Below are 17,541 nucleotides of genomic sequence, written 5' to 3'. Positions count from 1 at the left end.
TTTAGGGGAATATCTCTGTTCCACAGACTGGCCACTTTACGCTGTAAGAATTCCCATAATTTGTAAACAGGAGGACAAACCCAAAAGTTGTGCAATAAATCAGGCTTTAAAGCTGAACAGCGTAAGCAGTTGGGCTGCGAAACTAATCCCATGTAATAAGCATGTTGTTGGGTATAATAAGCACGGTGTAACAGTTTATATTGCTTGTCCTGTAAAGTCACATTATCCACCATGGAGGATATTCTTTTAAAGCATGACATTAACATATCTATGGTTATATGGGTGCCTCCCAAGACTCTATTCCAGTGAGAAAGCAGGGTGTGCACATGTGGGTTCGGCCGTAGATCCATAAGAGCTGTATAATATTGAGCGCATTTCACACGTTTATTGTCCTGGCCTAGCAGTAACCTGTGTATCGTAGAATAGGAGGAAAGCTTCGGATTTTTCCCCATCATATCCTGGATAAAATGACGCAACTGAAGAAATCCGTAGTGATCGCTATTGGGGAGAGAAAATTGCTCTTTCAATTCGTGGAAGCTTAGCAAATGTCCAGATCCATCACCAGAGCTAAATAATTGCGATAACCATATCAGTCCTTTCTCTCGCCATCTGAAGAAAAGCGGTTGGTGCCGTCCAGGGTCAAAAAGAGGACAACCCGTAATTTCCAAACATGCCGTACTGCTTGATACAATGTCCATCTGCGTACACAGAAACGTCCACGCCTTCCTCATCGGAAGTATCACTTTACTGCTGAGAATATTGGTCGGGATGGATCCAGGCAGCATATGTAAAATAGAGCTGAGTGACCAGGGGGCAACCCAAGTCTTAAGGTATGCCAAAGGAGTAACATTATCAGTATCAAATAGCCAGTCCCGTATATGTCGCAACAAACATGCACAATTATACATAGCTAAATCGGGGCAATTTAGGCCTCCTTTCACTTTGGAGGACTTTAACATATGCAGAGGTATACGAGCTCGCTTACCTCCCCAAATAAATTTACGTAAAGCAGTGTTAAGTTCTCGGGTATCTTTTGGTGCTAACCAAATAGGTAACATCTGAAATAGATATATCCAGCGAGATATCTCCATCATCTTTACTAATTGGACCCTTCCAGACAAGGATAAGGGGAGGTCCCGCCACAGGCCTAGATGCCGCAGAAATTTTTGTTTCAAGGATCCCACATTAAGGTCATAAAGTTGGTTAAGATCTGCAGGGATCCTGACCCCCAAATATTTTAAGTCAGTAGAAACCCATTTCAAGGGAAAGGCACCCCTCCAAAGCCTTTTCAAGGTACCGGTAATGTCCAATGCCTCTGACTTATCAGCATTAATCTTTAGGCCGGCAAACTTCCCAAACGCGTTTTGTATCTTTAACACTTCTGATAATGCTGTAAGTGGGTTACTCAGAAAAATTAACATATCATCAGCAAATGCGGCTATCGTAAAACTATGTTGCTTCCAATTGAACCCTTTAATAACATCTGAGGTACCCAGTTTTTGCAACAAGGGGTCCAATGAAAGAACATATAAAATGGGAGATAAGGGGCAACCTTGTCTTACTCCTCTCTGAATGGGTATTATATCAGAAAGGGAGTCGTTGGCTATCAATCGGGACTCAGGTGTGCGGTAAAGCATATGAATTCTCTGAAAAATGGTGCCATGAAAACCGAACCTACTTAAAACGGAAAACATGTAATCCCAGGCCACCCTATCAAACGCTTTTTCAGAGTCAAACCCAATTACCGTTGATGGGTGGCCTTGAGACCGTGTCTCCTCAATAGCGGAAATTAACTTGATAATAGTGGCATTGGGTTTGCGGTTTTTGACAAACCCAGTCTGGTATGGAGAAATTATCTCGGGTAAAATATGGCTCAATCGCTGAGCTAGTATACGAGTGTAGATTTTAAAATCGCAATTTAATAAGGAAATTGGTCTGTAAGAAGCTGCTTTCAAGAGATCTTTACCAGGTTTGGGAAGAATCGTAATGAAGGCCTGATTAAAGTCGGACGGGAAGCTGCCCACCTTCTCGGCTGCCTGATAAAAGTGACAAAGGTTTAGTTATCCTATCACATAAGATTTTATAAAAATCCGCCGAAAATCCATCCGGGCCCGGAGCCTTATGGGCTTTACTAGATTTTATAACTTGACGGATTTCCAGCTCCAAAATTGGTTTATTTAGGGCATTAAGTTGGGATTCAGTCAACTGCGGTAAGGGAAGATTCTGAAAAAACTCCAGCTCATCCTGATGGGTCCCCTTACAGTCCTCAGTATAAAGATCAGCATAAAAATCTCTTAATACCGCACAGATAGCCTTCGTGTTAGTCACTAGATCGCCCACTTTCGTATGGAGACTACTAATAAAATTTTTCCTTCGTTTCGTAGCTACTAACCTAGCAGCCTCCCCGCCTTATTCCCAAAACGGTGAAAGCTAACTTCCGTGTTTTGCAGTGCCTTATGTGCCCGTAAGTGAAGCAAGGAGTTTAATTGATGCAAGCACGCCCAATAGGCATCCTTGGTAGCCATTGATGGGTTTTGCGCTAGTTCCCGCTTCTTCCCCTGCAATTCTTTCTCTAGCTTTAAAATTGAACTCAGCATTTGTTTACGACGTTTAATAGTATAGGCAAGTATCTCACCTCTGATAACGGCTTTCCCAGTTGCCCAAAATAACTCTGGTTGTTCTATATGTTGGCTGTTATTGCTCACGAAATCCTCCCACTTCTGAATCAGAAATTCCCGAAACTGTTTGTCATCACTGAACTGAGCTGGAAAACGCCAAATCCCGGGCGACTGTCGCGCTGAAGTAAATCGAAGACCCACCCACACTGGGGCATGATCCGAGACCATTACAGTCCCTATTCCCACATCATCAACATTAGGGAACAAAGTGGATTCTACTAGAACATAATCAATTCGTGACATGGTATTATGCACTCTGGAAACATGAGTGTAATCACGGACTGTAGGGTTTAATACCCTCCAAATATCAATCAGATCCAATTGTTTGCAAGTATACAGTATATCAGATTCTGCTGGAATTTTAAAACTGCTTGGAATACCCGATTTATCCAGACTGGCATCTGAAACACAGTTCAGGTCCCCTGCTAATAGTAGTTTCCCGTGAGAATGTTCCAACAATTGACTAATTAAATGCCTGAAAAACTCCTTGTCGGGGTTATTGGGAGCGTACACATTACATAATGTGAGAGGTTGCCCTTCCAATTGACCCGTAATAATTATGTACCTGCCATCGGGATCTGCAATTTCCTTAGACACCATAAAGGGAGTGTTCTTGTTAATCAAAATTACTACACCTAGTTTTCTACCCACTGCTGGAGCAAAATGGCAAGTCGCCACCCATTCCCGGCAAAGCTTTTTGCTTTCCAAAACATTTAAATGTGTCTCCTGGAGACATGCCACATTGGTCTTTAATCTTGTTAAATGCTGGAAGATCTTTTTGCGTTTAATGGGGCTTCCCAAGCCATCCACATTCCATGATATAAATTTATAAGTAGACCCCATGAGAAGTAACAAAAACAGTGTGAAAATGTGACTGTATTACCCGGGGTTTGTTCGTAAGAAGAAGACCCCCAGCCTGGTCTCCTCCTGTATTATGTGCCCCTTCCAACTTCCAGAAAAAATGTTGCCCTCTCCCAACCACTGTGTGCTCACTCTCATATCCACAAGTATTAGCTGACAAATCCCAATAAAGGCATGAGTATCGTCCCAGTTCCCTTTTCCCCTTCCCTCCCCATACCCTAAAACACATAACACTTCACCAGGCTGAGCCTGATGTGGAGAACACGCTAAGATGTGTTCGGAGGCCTGGCCCACCGCCTCCCCCACCACAATGAACTTATACCAGCATAAATTGTACAACAAGTTGGATCACTTATTTAATTCTTCTTGTAACGATTTGGTAGATTCAAGCGAGTTATAGACTGTCCAAGTCCCCTCTCGAAAGACACGTAGCTTGGCCGGGAACTGGAGGGTAAATCGGATTTGCTTTTTTATAAGTAGGCCACAGACCGGTACAAAGACTTTCCTCTGAGCCGATACACGCGGTGAATAATCAGGCGCCATATGCACGCGGTGACCCTGCAACTGCAGCTCCGGCATTTTACGAGCAGCTTGTAACACACACTCCTTATGATGAAAATTCAAAATTTTTATGATGACAATGCGCGGTCTCGCGTCTGCACCGGACTCCGGTCGACGGGCCCCCAGCCTGTGTGCTCGTTCTATTTCGAAGGACTGCTGAATATCGGACAGGCCCAGCGCCTCTGGAATCCAGGTATTTAGAATTGTCCGTAGATTTTGATCTGCAATCGATTCTGGTACCCCCATCAGCCGCAAATTCGATCGCCGTGATCGGTTTTCTAGATCGTCAGCTTTATCTTTTTGTTCCGTGAGGGCTTTTTCAAGAGTGAGCACACGATTTGTCAAGGCTAGCACGTCGTCTTCTAGGACTCCCGTCCTGCTTTCAACCTGATCCAGACGGGGTGCAAATTCGGACAGAGCAGATTGGACCGAAGTAATTTGTTCCGAGAGCCCAGTGAACTTGCTCTCCAGCACCGCTACAATAGCTTCTTGTAATTCTTGTGTGGAGGGGTGAGTAGACGAGCTTCCCCTAAGCTCTGCATCCGAAGTTGTTTTCCCCACCTCCGCCGCCATTTTAGTTTCTTGTCCGCGCGGCTTTTCTTTTTCTCTTTTGGCAGCCCTCGGCGGCATAGTCGTCGGCGACTTATGCATGTAATTGGTAATCAACATGTGCCAACCGGGAATATTAGTGGTCCAAATCATCAATTTAGTGCGGATGGTGAGGGATTGGGGGGCCCAGCCTCCGGAGCGGCACTAGACACGTCCAGTCCCGTTCACCACATCACGTGGTCTCCCTGGAGGCCTTATTTCTAAACTCTACAAGATCCTAGTATCTCAACCGTTCATTAAATATGCCCATATGACAGCCTGGGAACTTGATCTCCAACGATCTATCTCTGAAGAGGAATGGTCCATCATATTTCTCAAGAATCTTCCGTGGAAATATTTCAACTCAGATTATCGAAGCCAATTACAAAATACTCTATCGTTGGCATTTAACACCAACTAGACTGCATCACTGCTACCCCAGTGTTGATACCCAATGCTGGTGTAATTGCCGACAGCCTGGAACATACAATCCCACCACATATGTAAGTATCTTCATCAAACCTGTTTGGACATATGTCTCAACATTGATCTCTGATCTACTTCATATTCCCTGCATTCTCTCTAAAGAACAGGAACTCTTAATTTATCTTCGATGATACCTTCACAGTGACCGCACAAACTCTGAAACAACAAATCTGCACGGCTACTAAGATGGAGATAGCGAACACATGGAAAAGACCCAAACCACCTACCTCGGACGAAATCCTGCGATGTCTAGATGGAACATGCACTCTCTATCGACTAACAGCGCTGAAATACCACTGTCTCTCCAAATTCAACCAGGTTTGGCAACCTTACATTTCCTGGAGACATCTGACCTTTACATCTGCTTAATGGAGTTTCTCAACCTCATATTGACCCTTGTTCATACGCCACTGGCAGCTGGAGCGACAGATCGATGACTTGACTTATACTTGTGTATAGCATGGTGGGGGGAGGGGGATAATGTATACTATTCTATTTTCAAATGGATGATGCTGTTTGATTCTGTTTATTGCATATCTTGTTTATCAATGTTTACATTTCACAGCAATAAAAATTGCAAATAAAAAAACAAACAAACAAGTGAAACCAAAAACTTACCTGATGAGCTCGACAAATCAAGTCCAGATCATGTCGATTCAAGAACTTGCTGACAACATCAGCACCAAAAGTGAAAGAAACCCCACGATCATTCTCTCCCCATCCTTGCACATCTTTATCTGGATCAGACCACAGTAAGTCACAAAGTAAACCTGTGAAGAGGGACAGTTTTTTTTAGTAACTTCAGCTTTGAGCATTCCGCTCTTTCGCCAATACTGTGATTTCAGATACCTTGCCTGCTGTAGCAAAACTAAATATTTGAAAATTTAACATGCATTCCCAACAAATTAAAATTAATTTAATTCTTCACTTACCTTTCAGTAACCTGCCCCTGTGGTAAACTTGTGTCAACATAAACATGTATGCTAGAGTTCATAATTTAAATTTCCTTCATGCCTCAGTCTGCATTGACAAAAAACTTTTGATGCCACGTATTCAATATTACCTATTCAATCCTAGACATAACTCATTAATTCCTTCTAAATGCTAAGTTCTCATTTAGTTTTGTTTTCCCTTTATTCCCTTAAATATTGTAAAAACATTATGAAAATGGTCTAAAATTGAGCATCTGCATAAAATATGGATTTTTTTTCCCTTTACGTTATCAAGTCCCTGTGAAGTGCAGTGTACATACTTCTTAGTATAACTATAGTTATGTATGATTTACCCTGCTACTATGCTGTTTCACTTAATGGCTGTAGCACAGGATAAGTGCTACATCATTCATAGCCACTTGGGTTACAGAAGGATGAAAGGATCCATCTCATCTGCTCAATTGGTTTCCTTGTATGCCACAACTGACCTCCGGTTTTCCCTTCATTTCTTAAGCAAAGATCCTCTATATATCCCATGCATTCTTGAATTAATTTACTGTGTATTTCCATCACATCCACTAGGTAAACTATTTATGCATCCACCACCCTTTCCATGGAGCAACAGAGGGCCTGAGGAAATGGCCTATATCTTTTGTGGGAAGGAAAAGGATCTTAGAGTAAACATTTATTTCATACATTGTGGACAGAAGAGAGGTGATGGATGGAAACAAATTATTTGGACTGCCACCCCCAAGAATGAATGTAACTAATGGAGAAAGACAATAGCAAACATCATGCAGAGCCATCCTTAAACAAGGTAGATAAGGGGAGTAGGTATGGGACGATAAAGAGTAGACCAGGATAGAAAAAATAACTGGAAAGTTATGAACACAAATGCTCAGTCTAGGCAATAAAATTCCAGACTTGCAAAATCTTATGGCGGAGGTAGTCCCAGGTATTTGTTATCAAAACATGGCTCAATGAGTCCAACAAATGGGATACAGCCATATTGGGCTACACTCTACAGAGAAAAAGGGGGAGCAGTCCTTTATGTAAAAAAATATCCAGGCTATTGAAATGCAGGAGTGCCTGGAAAGGAAACACTTATCTTAGATAGTACTTCCATCTATACCAGTGTGGCCTATAGAACTTAAGAGATCTAGTCCAATACATCTAAAAAGGTGGCATAAGAAGATGCTGGTTAGTGGGAGACTGTGGATGTGGACTGAAGTATTCAATTCTGCAGAATCGAAACAGAAGTTACACTGGTTACATTTAAGGCAGCAAATCAAATTTTGGTTTCAATAAAAAAAATGGAGAGGCCTTATCTGGCAAGTTTGATTTCCATTTTCTTATAAAAGGTTAATGTCAATCCCATCTGTGAAAAATGCCAATTTGAATCAGACAAGACATTGTGCGTTTTCTGTAGTGGACCCTAGTTTATGGAGCGCCTTGCCTGAATCCATCTGAGCTTCAGTTCTTGTAATTTTCCAAAAGTAGCTAATGGCTCGGTTGTTTCAAGAGGCATTTGTTTCCACTTAGGTTTAAGGTCGTTGGGTGCTCCCTGCTTGTAGTTTCTGGGCACATAATAAAATCCCTCACTTCACAGTTCAGTGTGTGTTAAGCAAGTTTGCTTACCATAAACGGTGTTTCCATAGATAGCAGGATGAATCAGCCATGCTGTCTGGGAACGGCCTCCAGCGGCCTTGAGGCAGAGCGTCTCCAAGCTGTTACAGAGCTTTGCTCTGTGTGGCTGTGTGCATTTTCCCGTGCAATCTAGCGCCCTCGTCCCCCTCAGTCTGTAACCCAGCAAAAACCCATCTGTGATGGATACCAAAGAGGGCTGTCCAGGGAGGCGGTGGGTCTGCATGGCTAAGTCATCCTGTTATTTATGGAAACATTTACGGTAAGCAAACTTGCTTCTTCTCATCAGTAGCAGGGCTGAATTAGCCATGCTGTCTGGGAGTCCCCAGTCATCGGGTTGCATCTCGCGCATTGATGGCCCATTGCCCCTGTCCTTTGACTTGATTATAGCGAGCCCAACCCGTCTTACCATGGACAGCCGTGGAATGTTCCAAAACTGCCATGCCTGAGGACGTTTGGTGGTCCAGGCAGTAATACAACGTAAAAGGTATGTAGTGATGATCATGTGAAAGCTTCACAAATGTCTATTAATGGAACACTGTGAAGGTGAGCAATTGAGGTAGCTACTACTGCTTGGACTTGATGTTCCTCCACCCTGCTAAGAAGCGATGTCGAAATCTTAGAATAGCAGAACTGGATGCATTGAGAAATTCAACTTGAGATGGTTCTCTTTGCCAACGAAAGTCCAGGTGCATTGGGATAAAAAACAAAAAGGTGCAACATTCTTTCAGTATGTGTTTTCTTTTTGTAGTACGCTAATGCTCTTTTGCAGTCTAGGGAATGCAAAAGGCGCTCTCTGCCGGTTCTCTGTGGTTTTGGAAAAAACATTGGCAGAGTGATAAGTCTGGTTGAGGTAGAACACAGAAACCACGTTGGGCAAGAAGGAAAGGGATTCAGAGGGTCTCTCTGTCATAGTGAACTGCAGATAAGGGGGGGTAAATTCACTAACACCTGTAATGCACTAATTCTCCTAGTGGAAGTCAGAGGAACCAGAAATACCATCTTCATAGGAACATAAGAAATTGCCATGCTGGGTCGGACCAAGGGTCCATATCAAGCCCAGCATCCTGTTTCCAATAGAGGCCAAACCAGGCCACAAGAACCTGGCAAGTACGCAAATAACAGGTTAAATATTTCATGTGACAACTGTCCAGTGGTTCGAATGCTGGCAGCATGAGTTGTTCTAACAACAGATTCAGATCCCAGGGCACTGGAGGTCTGAAGTGTAAGAGCCCTTTCATGAAGGCAGAGACCAATGGGTGGTTCGACACTGGGAGGCCGTTGTGCGGCTGGTGATATGCTGCTATTGTACTGACATGCACTCGTACTGAAGCTGTTGCTAACTCCAACTGGTAAAGCATGTGAAGGTAATCAAGCGGGGTTTCTGATGAACAGGAGAATTAATCTACTCAATGGAGCCGGCACCTGGCAGGCTAGTGCTGCCACTAGAGTTAATAATTCTTCCTGGTGGAGATCTTATGCAAGGATATCAAGTTATTTTGGATTTCAGTCAACCCCCCAAGCTTACTTAGTATTATCTTTTCAACCTCCAGGCTGTAAGATGAAGCTAGGATTGCACGGGATGTAGAAGCGAACCCCTGCCCTATGACAGAAGATCCCCCCCTTCCCCCAGTGGAATGGGAGGAGCTATTGATAGACTGATTAGATATGCGTACCAAGGTTGAAATGGCCATGCTGGGGCAATTAGAATTAGGTCGGCGACATCCTCTGTGCACTGGAATTGGTGGATAAGCGTAGAAAAGGCCCCTTATCCATGGAATGAGGAAGGCATCCTGTGTGACTCTCTGGACTCGGAAACACAAAGTAGAATTTGCACACCTTTCTGTTGTCCACTGTCGCAAACAGGTCCATGCTCAGGGTACTCCACTAGGTAAAAATGGCATCTGTCACTCTCTGGCTCGAGTACCACTCGAGTGGATGGAATATCCTGCTGAGTCTATCTGCCTTTGAGTTCACTACCCCAGGAAGATAAGTGGCCCACAATGAGAAAATGTCTGACCGCTCATTCCAGGATGCAAATCGCCTCCCTGCACAGCGTCCATGAACCGGCCACTTCTTTCTTGTTTATGTAGAACATGGCCACTTGGTTGTCTGTGTGAACCATGACATTCTTGCTTCAAACCTGGCCGATAAAAGTGAGAGGGGCCTTTTGAATCACTTGCAGTTCTAGGAGGTTTATCTATTGCGGGCTCCACCGCTGACCATAAACCTTGTATCTAAAGATGGGCAAGGTGGGCTCCTCATCCTTTGCGAGAAGCATCTGTGAGAAGGATTAGACTTAGTATTTGTATGCAATCGATCGTCCCTCTCAGTTGCTTCCTGAGGGTGAGTTTCTTTGATGTACCAGCAACCAATCGTCTAGGTAGGGAAAAAGTTGGACCCCCTTCTGTGGGAGGTGGGCTGCCACCACCACCGCAAGGCATTTGGTGAATACTCTGGGGGCAGAGTATTGTCCGAAGGGAAGCACCTTTTACCAAAATGATAAAGGGGATTTAACAGCTCCCCTATGAGGAAAGATTAAAGAGGTTAGGGCTGTTCAGCTTGGAGAAGAGACGGCTGAGGGGGGATATGATAGAGGTCTTTAAGATCATGAGAGGTCTTGAACAAGTAGATGTGACTTATTTTCACTTTTGAATAATAGGACTAGGGGGGCATTCAATGAAGTTAGCAAGTAGCACACTTAAGACTAATCGGAGAAAATTCTTTTTCACTCAATGCACAATAAAGCTCTGGAATTTGTTGCCAGAGGATGTGGTTAGTGCAGTTAGTGTAGCTGGGTTCAAAAAAGGTTAGGATAAGTTCTTGAAGGAGAAGTCCATTAATGGCTATTAATCAATTTTACTTAGGGAATAGCCACTGCTATTAATTGCATCAGTAGCATGGGATCTTCTTAATGTTTGGGTAATTGCCATTTCATTTTTTTTTTCATTTATTAAAATTTATTGATCGCCTACCATAGAGAGGCCTAGGCGATTTACAGCATTAACATACATAATTAAACATAAAAATAATAAATACAATACCACACAAATTACATACATTTCACATAGACAAAAATAACCAGTCTCATATAGACAAAGTAAATAATCAATCACCCACAATATGTAACAGGCTTCTCACATCTATAGAGGTATTTATTCTGCTAGCAGCAATCTAGAATATTTATTTATTTATTTAAAATTTTGTATACCGACGTTCGTTTAGCAAACATCACATCGGTTTCCATGTAACATAAAACTGGCCAACAGGGCTTTACAATGAAACTAATAATAGAACTGGGGGTGGTAAGGGGGGGGGAAACGTGATGGGAATAACTGTACAAGGGAAATATAAGCGAGGTAGCATGATTATAAGCATGGGAACATGATTATATATAGGCAATAGAATTATACAAATATTATATACAAGTAGGTTGTTTACACTGAAAAAGTTCTGGGTAAGGGCGGTGAGGAGGGGGGCAGGGGTTTGGAGAAGATGGGTGAGAAGCGGGGTGTTCAAGTGTAGGCTCGTGCGAAAAGCCAAGTTTTGAGGTTTTGTCTGAATTTTTTGGGGCAGCCCTAAACCCCAACAAAACAGAACTTATGATCATCTCTCCTCAATCCATCAATTCATTACCTACACCTGCAACCAATGCTCCCTCCCCACTACACACTTTCTCCCAAACTGTTAGAAACCTAGGAGTCACACTCGACCCCCAATTCAGCTTGCAAAAATTCATATTATCCACCATCAAAGACTGCTACTACAAACTTCACACCCTTAAACTCAAACCCCTCTTGCACTTTAATGACTTCAGAACCGCCTTACAAGCCCTTATTTTGTCCAAATAGACTACTCAAACTCTTTGCTCCTAGGCCTCCCGAAAAACAGCCTTGCCCCCCTTCAACTACTGCAAAATGCAGCTGCACGTATATTAACCGGCTCCCGCAGAAAAGAACACATTACACCTGTCCTCAAACTACATTGGCTTCCCATCACCGCCAGAATCCAGTTAAAAACCCTCACCCTCATACACAAAGCCGTCCACAATCCTGACATGCTATGGTTCTCTGACAGTCTACACATCCGTCTCCCTTCCAGACCCACCAGAACACCATACTCAGCAAATATTCACACTCCATCCCCCAAACTTTACCACCTAACAACCACCAAACAACGTGCGCTTTCCCTAGCTGGACCTTCCCTATGGAACTCTATCCCCACCCATCTACGCCATGAAACCTGCCCCAAAAAATTCAGACAAAACCTCAAAACTTGGCTTTTCGCACGAGCCTACACTTGAACACCCCGCTTCTCACCCATCTTCTCCAAACCCCTGCCCCCCTCCTCACCGCCCTTACCCAGAACTTTTTCAGTGTAAACAACCTACTTGTATATAATATTTGTATAATTCTATTGCCTATATATAATCATGTTCCCATGCTTATAATCATGCTACCTCGCTTATATTTCCCTTGTACAGTTATTCCCATCACGTTTCCCCCCCCCCTTACCACCCCCAGTTCTATTATTAGTTTCATTGTAAAGCCCTGTTGGCCAGTTTTATGTTACATGGAAACCGATGTGATGTTTGCTAAACGAACGTCGGTATACAAAATTTTAAATAAATAAATAAATATTCTAGATTGCTGCTAGCAGAATAAATACCTCTATAGATGTGAGAAGCCTGTTACATATTGTGGGTGATTGATTATTTACTTTGTCTATATGAGACTGGTTATTTTTGTCTATGTGAAATGTATGTAATTTGTGTGGTATTGTATTTATTATTTTTATGTTTAATTATGTATGTTAATGCTGTAAATCGCCTAGGCCTCTCTATGGTAGGCGATCAATAAATTTTAATAAATGAAAAAAAAAAATGAAATGGCAATTACCCAAACATTAAGAAGATCCCATGCTACTGATGCAATTAATAGCAGTGGCTATTCCCTAAGTAAAATTGATTAATAGCCATTAATGGACTTCTCCTTCAAGAACTTATCCTAACCTTTTTTGAACCCAGCTACACTAACTGCACTAACCACATCCTCTGGCAACAAATTCCAGAGCTTTATTGTGCATTGAGTGAAAAAGAATTTTCTCCGATTAGTCTTAAGTGTGCTACTTGCTAACTTCATTGAATGCCCCCCTAGTCCTATTATTCAAAAGTGAAAATAAGTCACATCTACTTGTTCAAGACCTCTCATGATCTTAAAGACCTCTATCATATCCCCCCTCAGCCGTCTCTTCTCCAAGCTGAACAGCCCTAACCTCTTTAATCTTTCCTCATAGGGGAGCTGTTAAATCCCCTTTATCATTTTGGTAAAAGGTGCTTCCCTTCGGACAATACTCTGCCCCCAGAGTATTCACCAAATGCCTTGCGGTGGTGGTGGCAGCCCACCTCCCACAGAAGGGGGTCCAACTTTTTCCCTACCTAGACGATTGGTTGCTGGTACATCAAAGAAACTCACCCTCAGGAAGCAACTGAGAGGGACGATCGATTGCATACAAATACTAAGTCTAATCCTTCTCACAGATGCTTCTCGCAAAGGATGAGGAGCCCACCTTGCCCATCTTTAGATACAAGGTTTATGGTCAGCGGTGGAGCCCGCAATAGATAAACCTCCTAGAACTGCAAGTGATTCAAAAGGCCCCTCTCACTTTTATCGGCCAGGTTTGAAGCAAGAATGTCATGGTTCACACAGACAACCAAGTGGCCATGTTCTACATAAACAAGAAAGAAGTGGCCGGTTCATGGACGCTGTGCAGGGAGGCGATTTGCATCCTGGAATGAGCGGTCAGACATTTTCTCATTGTGGGCCACTTATCTTCCTGGGGTAGTGAACTCAAAGGCAGATAGACTCAGCAGGATATTCCATCCACTCGAGTGGTACTCGAGCCAGAGAGTGACAGATGCCATTTTTACCTAGTGGAGTACCCTGAGCATGGACCTGTTTGCGACAGTGGACAACAGAAAGGTGTGCAAATTCTACTTTGTGTTTCCGAGTCCAGAGAGTCACACAGGATGCCTTCCTCATTCCATGGATAAGGGGCCTTTTCTACGCTTATCCACCAATTCCAGTGCACAGAGGATGTCGCCGACCTAATTCTAATTGCCCCAGCATGGCCATTTCAACCTTGGTACGCATATCTAATCAGTCTATCAATAGCTCCTCCCATTCCACTGGGGGAAGGGGGGGATCTTCTGTCATAGGGCAGGGGTTCGCTTCTACATCTACAATTTTAGGGTCTAAGTGAAAGCACTGAAAGGTCAGCATTTCCCCAAGTTATACATGCAAAAAAACAAAACAAAAATTCATAGCATTGCTTCACTCAAATCCCAGGCTCTCCCATAAAGGTTTATTCTTTTAAACACAGATAAAGCAGAGTTGCTTACCTGTAATAGGTTTTCTCTGAGGACAGAAGGATGTTAGTCCTCCCACATGGGTGACATTACCAGATAGAGCCCAGCACAGAACTGATCTCAAAGAATCTAGAACTTTCAAACATGCCCTACTGAGCATGTGCATCTGTAGTCATCACCCCACCCCCCCCTAGGCAGAGTCACTCTGTCCATAATATAGCTAATAAAATGGAGAAACCAACTTCCAGGGCAGGCAGGTGGGTTTCCGAGGACTAACATACTGCTGTCCCTGGAGAGCCCTGGTTATAGGTAAGCAACTCTAGTTTTCTCCAAGAACAAGCAGGATGGTAGTCCTCACACATGGGTGAATCCCTAGCTATAGGCTGTCAGAGCAGGACAAAGCGGGAAACCGCACAGAACAGAAGCACTACCCATCTCCCTTTTGCCTGCGAGGCAGCCAACCCACAAGGGATCCAGGCTGGAAAAGAGTTTGGGTTCTACAAAGAAAAACCATAGAAATGACAGACGCAAAACCCCCCATGCGTAGCAGGGGCGTCAAAGGCAGAGGAGTGAGGAGAGTACGAGCAGAAGCATACTCTGCATCTTGGAAAACATTACAAGCAGGGTTTTGGATCAGTAACTGACAGTGAAGTAGGCCTAGAACCTCCTGGATACAGGAAAAAACCTAGAGATGTAAACCAGAAAAGGACTCTTAGACGAAGACCGCAGTGTTTTCTTCAGTGTTAGAAGACAACTGAAAACCCAATTGGGGCCAGAGAACTCCCCAGAAAGAAACTGCAGCCCACTAACATCCAAAGGACAAAGTGTTTCTGTAGAAGTGTACCTATGTGTGACTGGTAGGCACAATGGGCAGAAAAGCCCAAGCAATGCTTGGAGAATAATCAGTAACAATGGTAGGGCCTGAGACAGACCCTACATGCTGCAAAAGATCTAGTTGGTCATGCAGGACAGCGTCAAGAGTTTCAGGGGATGAAAAGCAATCCCTGAATCAGATCACTAGCCCAACTCTCGAGCAGGAAGAGAAGTTAAGCCTGAAGCTCACCCACACTGCACCCTGTCAAGTGCAGGGCTATCCATCCTGTCTACAGGATCGGTCAGGTGAACAGGAAGGCACTTTGGGCAATCTAGTGAAAAGAGAAAAGCTAAAGGCAGTATTGGCCAGAGTCTGGTGAAAATATAGGGAAAATGTGGTGTAGCTTTCTCTGCAGGTATACACTAAGATATCATGAATGCCTTGGCTTTTCCTCACCCACCCCCACCCAGTCAAATATGATCAACATCTCAAAAATCTAGAACTGTCTAGGTGCAAGGAGAGATGTCCACCCTGAACTTGCCCCCATAACAAGCCAAAGCTGCCACCTGCACCTTTAGTATATTAAGGGTCAACCTCTTAACCAAACCTTCCTGTAGAAGCTCCAAGATTAAGGGAATTGTCACCCTCGAGTGGAAACCATTCTGCTCCCAGCATCAATTCTCAAACATTTTCCACACTGGTATGCAAGCCAACAAAGTAGAACATTTTTGAGCTCATAACAAGGTGCTACCACCACCAAGGAATAACCATGCTTCAACATCCATGCCCACTCAAGGGCCAAACCATGAAACAAAACTGATCCAGATTTTTGTGAAGAATCGGCCCCTGATGCAGTAGGTCCTTTCAAATCAGCAAACGCAATGGCCTGCCTACTATCAGATGCTGAAGATCAGCATACCAAAGTCTTCATGATCAGTCCTGGGCCATCAGAAGATCCAAGCCCAGACACTGATCATGGACCATGGAGGAAACACAGAGCACCTTGTCCTGTGACCACATCTAAACAACATCGAGCCTGAGCATTTAAGAGTTCTGTCTGCGACTGTAAAACTGATACACCTTTACATTAGCACAGCTCACCATCACAGCCAAGAAAGGCTGACCCCACAGAGATGAGTTGAAAAGGCCTCATGCCCATTCTCCCAGGTGTAACAGCTGAGATAATCCACCCAAACTGTCTACCCCTGTGATGAGAGAGGCCGACAGTGCCTGAAGATGCTGTTCTGCTCAAGGCAGCAGCTGTTCATTTCCAGAGAAACCTGTTGACTTCAGGTTCCACCTTAATAATTTATGTAGGCCACCACCGTGGTGTTGTCCAGCATTACTCTCACTGTTCAACTGGTCTACCAACTTCATAACTGCCAACCAATCGATGGACTACCCCATCTCCATGGGGGGACAAAGGCCCCTGTACCTATAGTTCCTGGCAGTGGGCTCCCCAGCCCTGCAGACTCACATCCATAGTGACCACTATCCAGTCAGGAATCTCCAAGTCCTCACCCTTGGAGAGATTTCTCTGCATCCAACAGAGAAACTTCTGTTTCACCCTCAACGGAAGAGATAGCCATAACATGTACTCCTGAGACTGAGGACTCGTCAACGTGCTTTGAAGTGAATGCATGTTTGTCCTCGTCCATAGAGCAACTGCCAACGTCACCTCTGCAGGTAAGCCCATACCATTGGACAGTCTGTCACCCAGCCTATCTAGGCCTCAGTCCATCGTCGCTGGAGAAAGATAATACTGACAGGCAGATGTCTATGCTATATGAGAGTGGCATCAGCAAGTCAGTTGATCTCAGTCTCCATCAGCTAGCTGGAGTACATAAATCCACTTGTGTGGACTGGCCTGCCTGAACAGTGAGGAATGTGGATTTTAGTTTTTCATTCATTGACAAGTCAGTGAGTAGACAACCAAAGGATGCTAAATAAGCACAAATTTGAAACTTGCTTGCAGTAGCTACAATCATCAGGGCTACAACCCTGGCTATTCCATTCACACATCTTTCTAAACACTCAAGTTACCTTTCATACTTAAACTGTAAAATCAAACCAAATCTTACATTCATTCAACTCGTGCATTACGCTTCGATCAATACTACTAGGTGCACTTGTTCGGAGTCTCTAAAGAATGCTGTTAGGAAATTTAAATATCAATGGAGAATGGAAGCTTGCAGAGGAATGTGGAAGCACATTTTAAAACATTTAAAAAATGCAAAGCTAGTTTAGGGAAAAGCTAAAATAAAAAAAATATTTTCCATATATGCCATTGATTCTGCTGTGATCCCCAGTCTATATCTAAACTTGTCTAATTATATTTTAGGCTTTTTTAGACTACAATTTAGTTAAAAGTACATTTCCTGGCATTTTTTGTCACATGATCAGTGGGTATGAATATGATATCATAAAATTTGGTTCAGTGCACCATGAGGATCAAGCAAACTTGAAAATATGCCCTGATTTAAAAAAGATTGGGAAGCTCTGGGCCACAGCGTTATCTGAATACCTTTAGCTGGATAAGTTAGCCAGTTAAGGAATTTTTTTCTAAAACTGACCTCTAAGTTTTCATCTTTCATCCTATTACTGAATCTC

The 17,541-nt window shown here is 43.4% G+C and overlaps 1 protein-coding gene across 4 annotated transcripts in view; it reads right to left on the bottom strand.

The window, feature by feature from the left end:
* The window catches only part of PPP1CB (protein phosphatase 1 catalytic subunit beta), a 253,961-nt gene that overhangs the window by 82,622 nt on the left and 153,798 nt on the right, over positions 1-17,541 (bottom strand). For all 4 annotated transcript variants that reach the window (XM_029592964.1, XM_029592966.1, XM_029592963.1 and 1 more), the window contains exon 6: positions 5,793-5,944. In XM_029592964.1, the coding sequence (XP_029448824.1) occupies positions 5,793-5,944 (152 nt within the window). The remainder of the gene's footprint in view (positions 1-5,792; positions 5,945-17,541) is intronic.

This window comes from Rhinatrema bivittatum, chromosome 3 (assembly GCF_901001135.1).
Source record: "Rhinatrema bivittatum chromosome 3, aRhiBiv1.1, whole genome shotgun sequence".
Taxonomy (NCBI): Eukaryota; Metazoa; Chordata; class Amphibia; order Gymnophiona; family Rhinatrematidae; genus Rhinatrema; species Rhinatrema bivittatum.
This window is presented reverse-complemented; position numbering and strand designations above follow the sequence as displayed.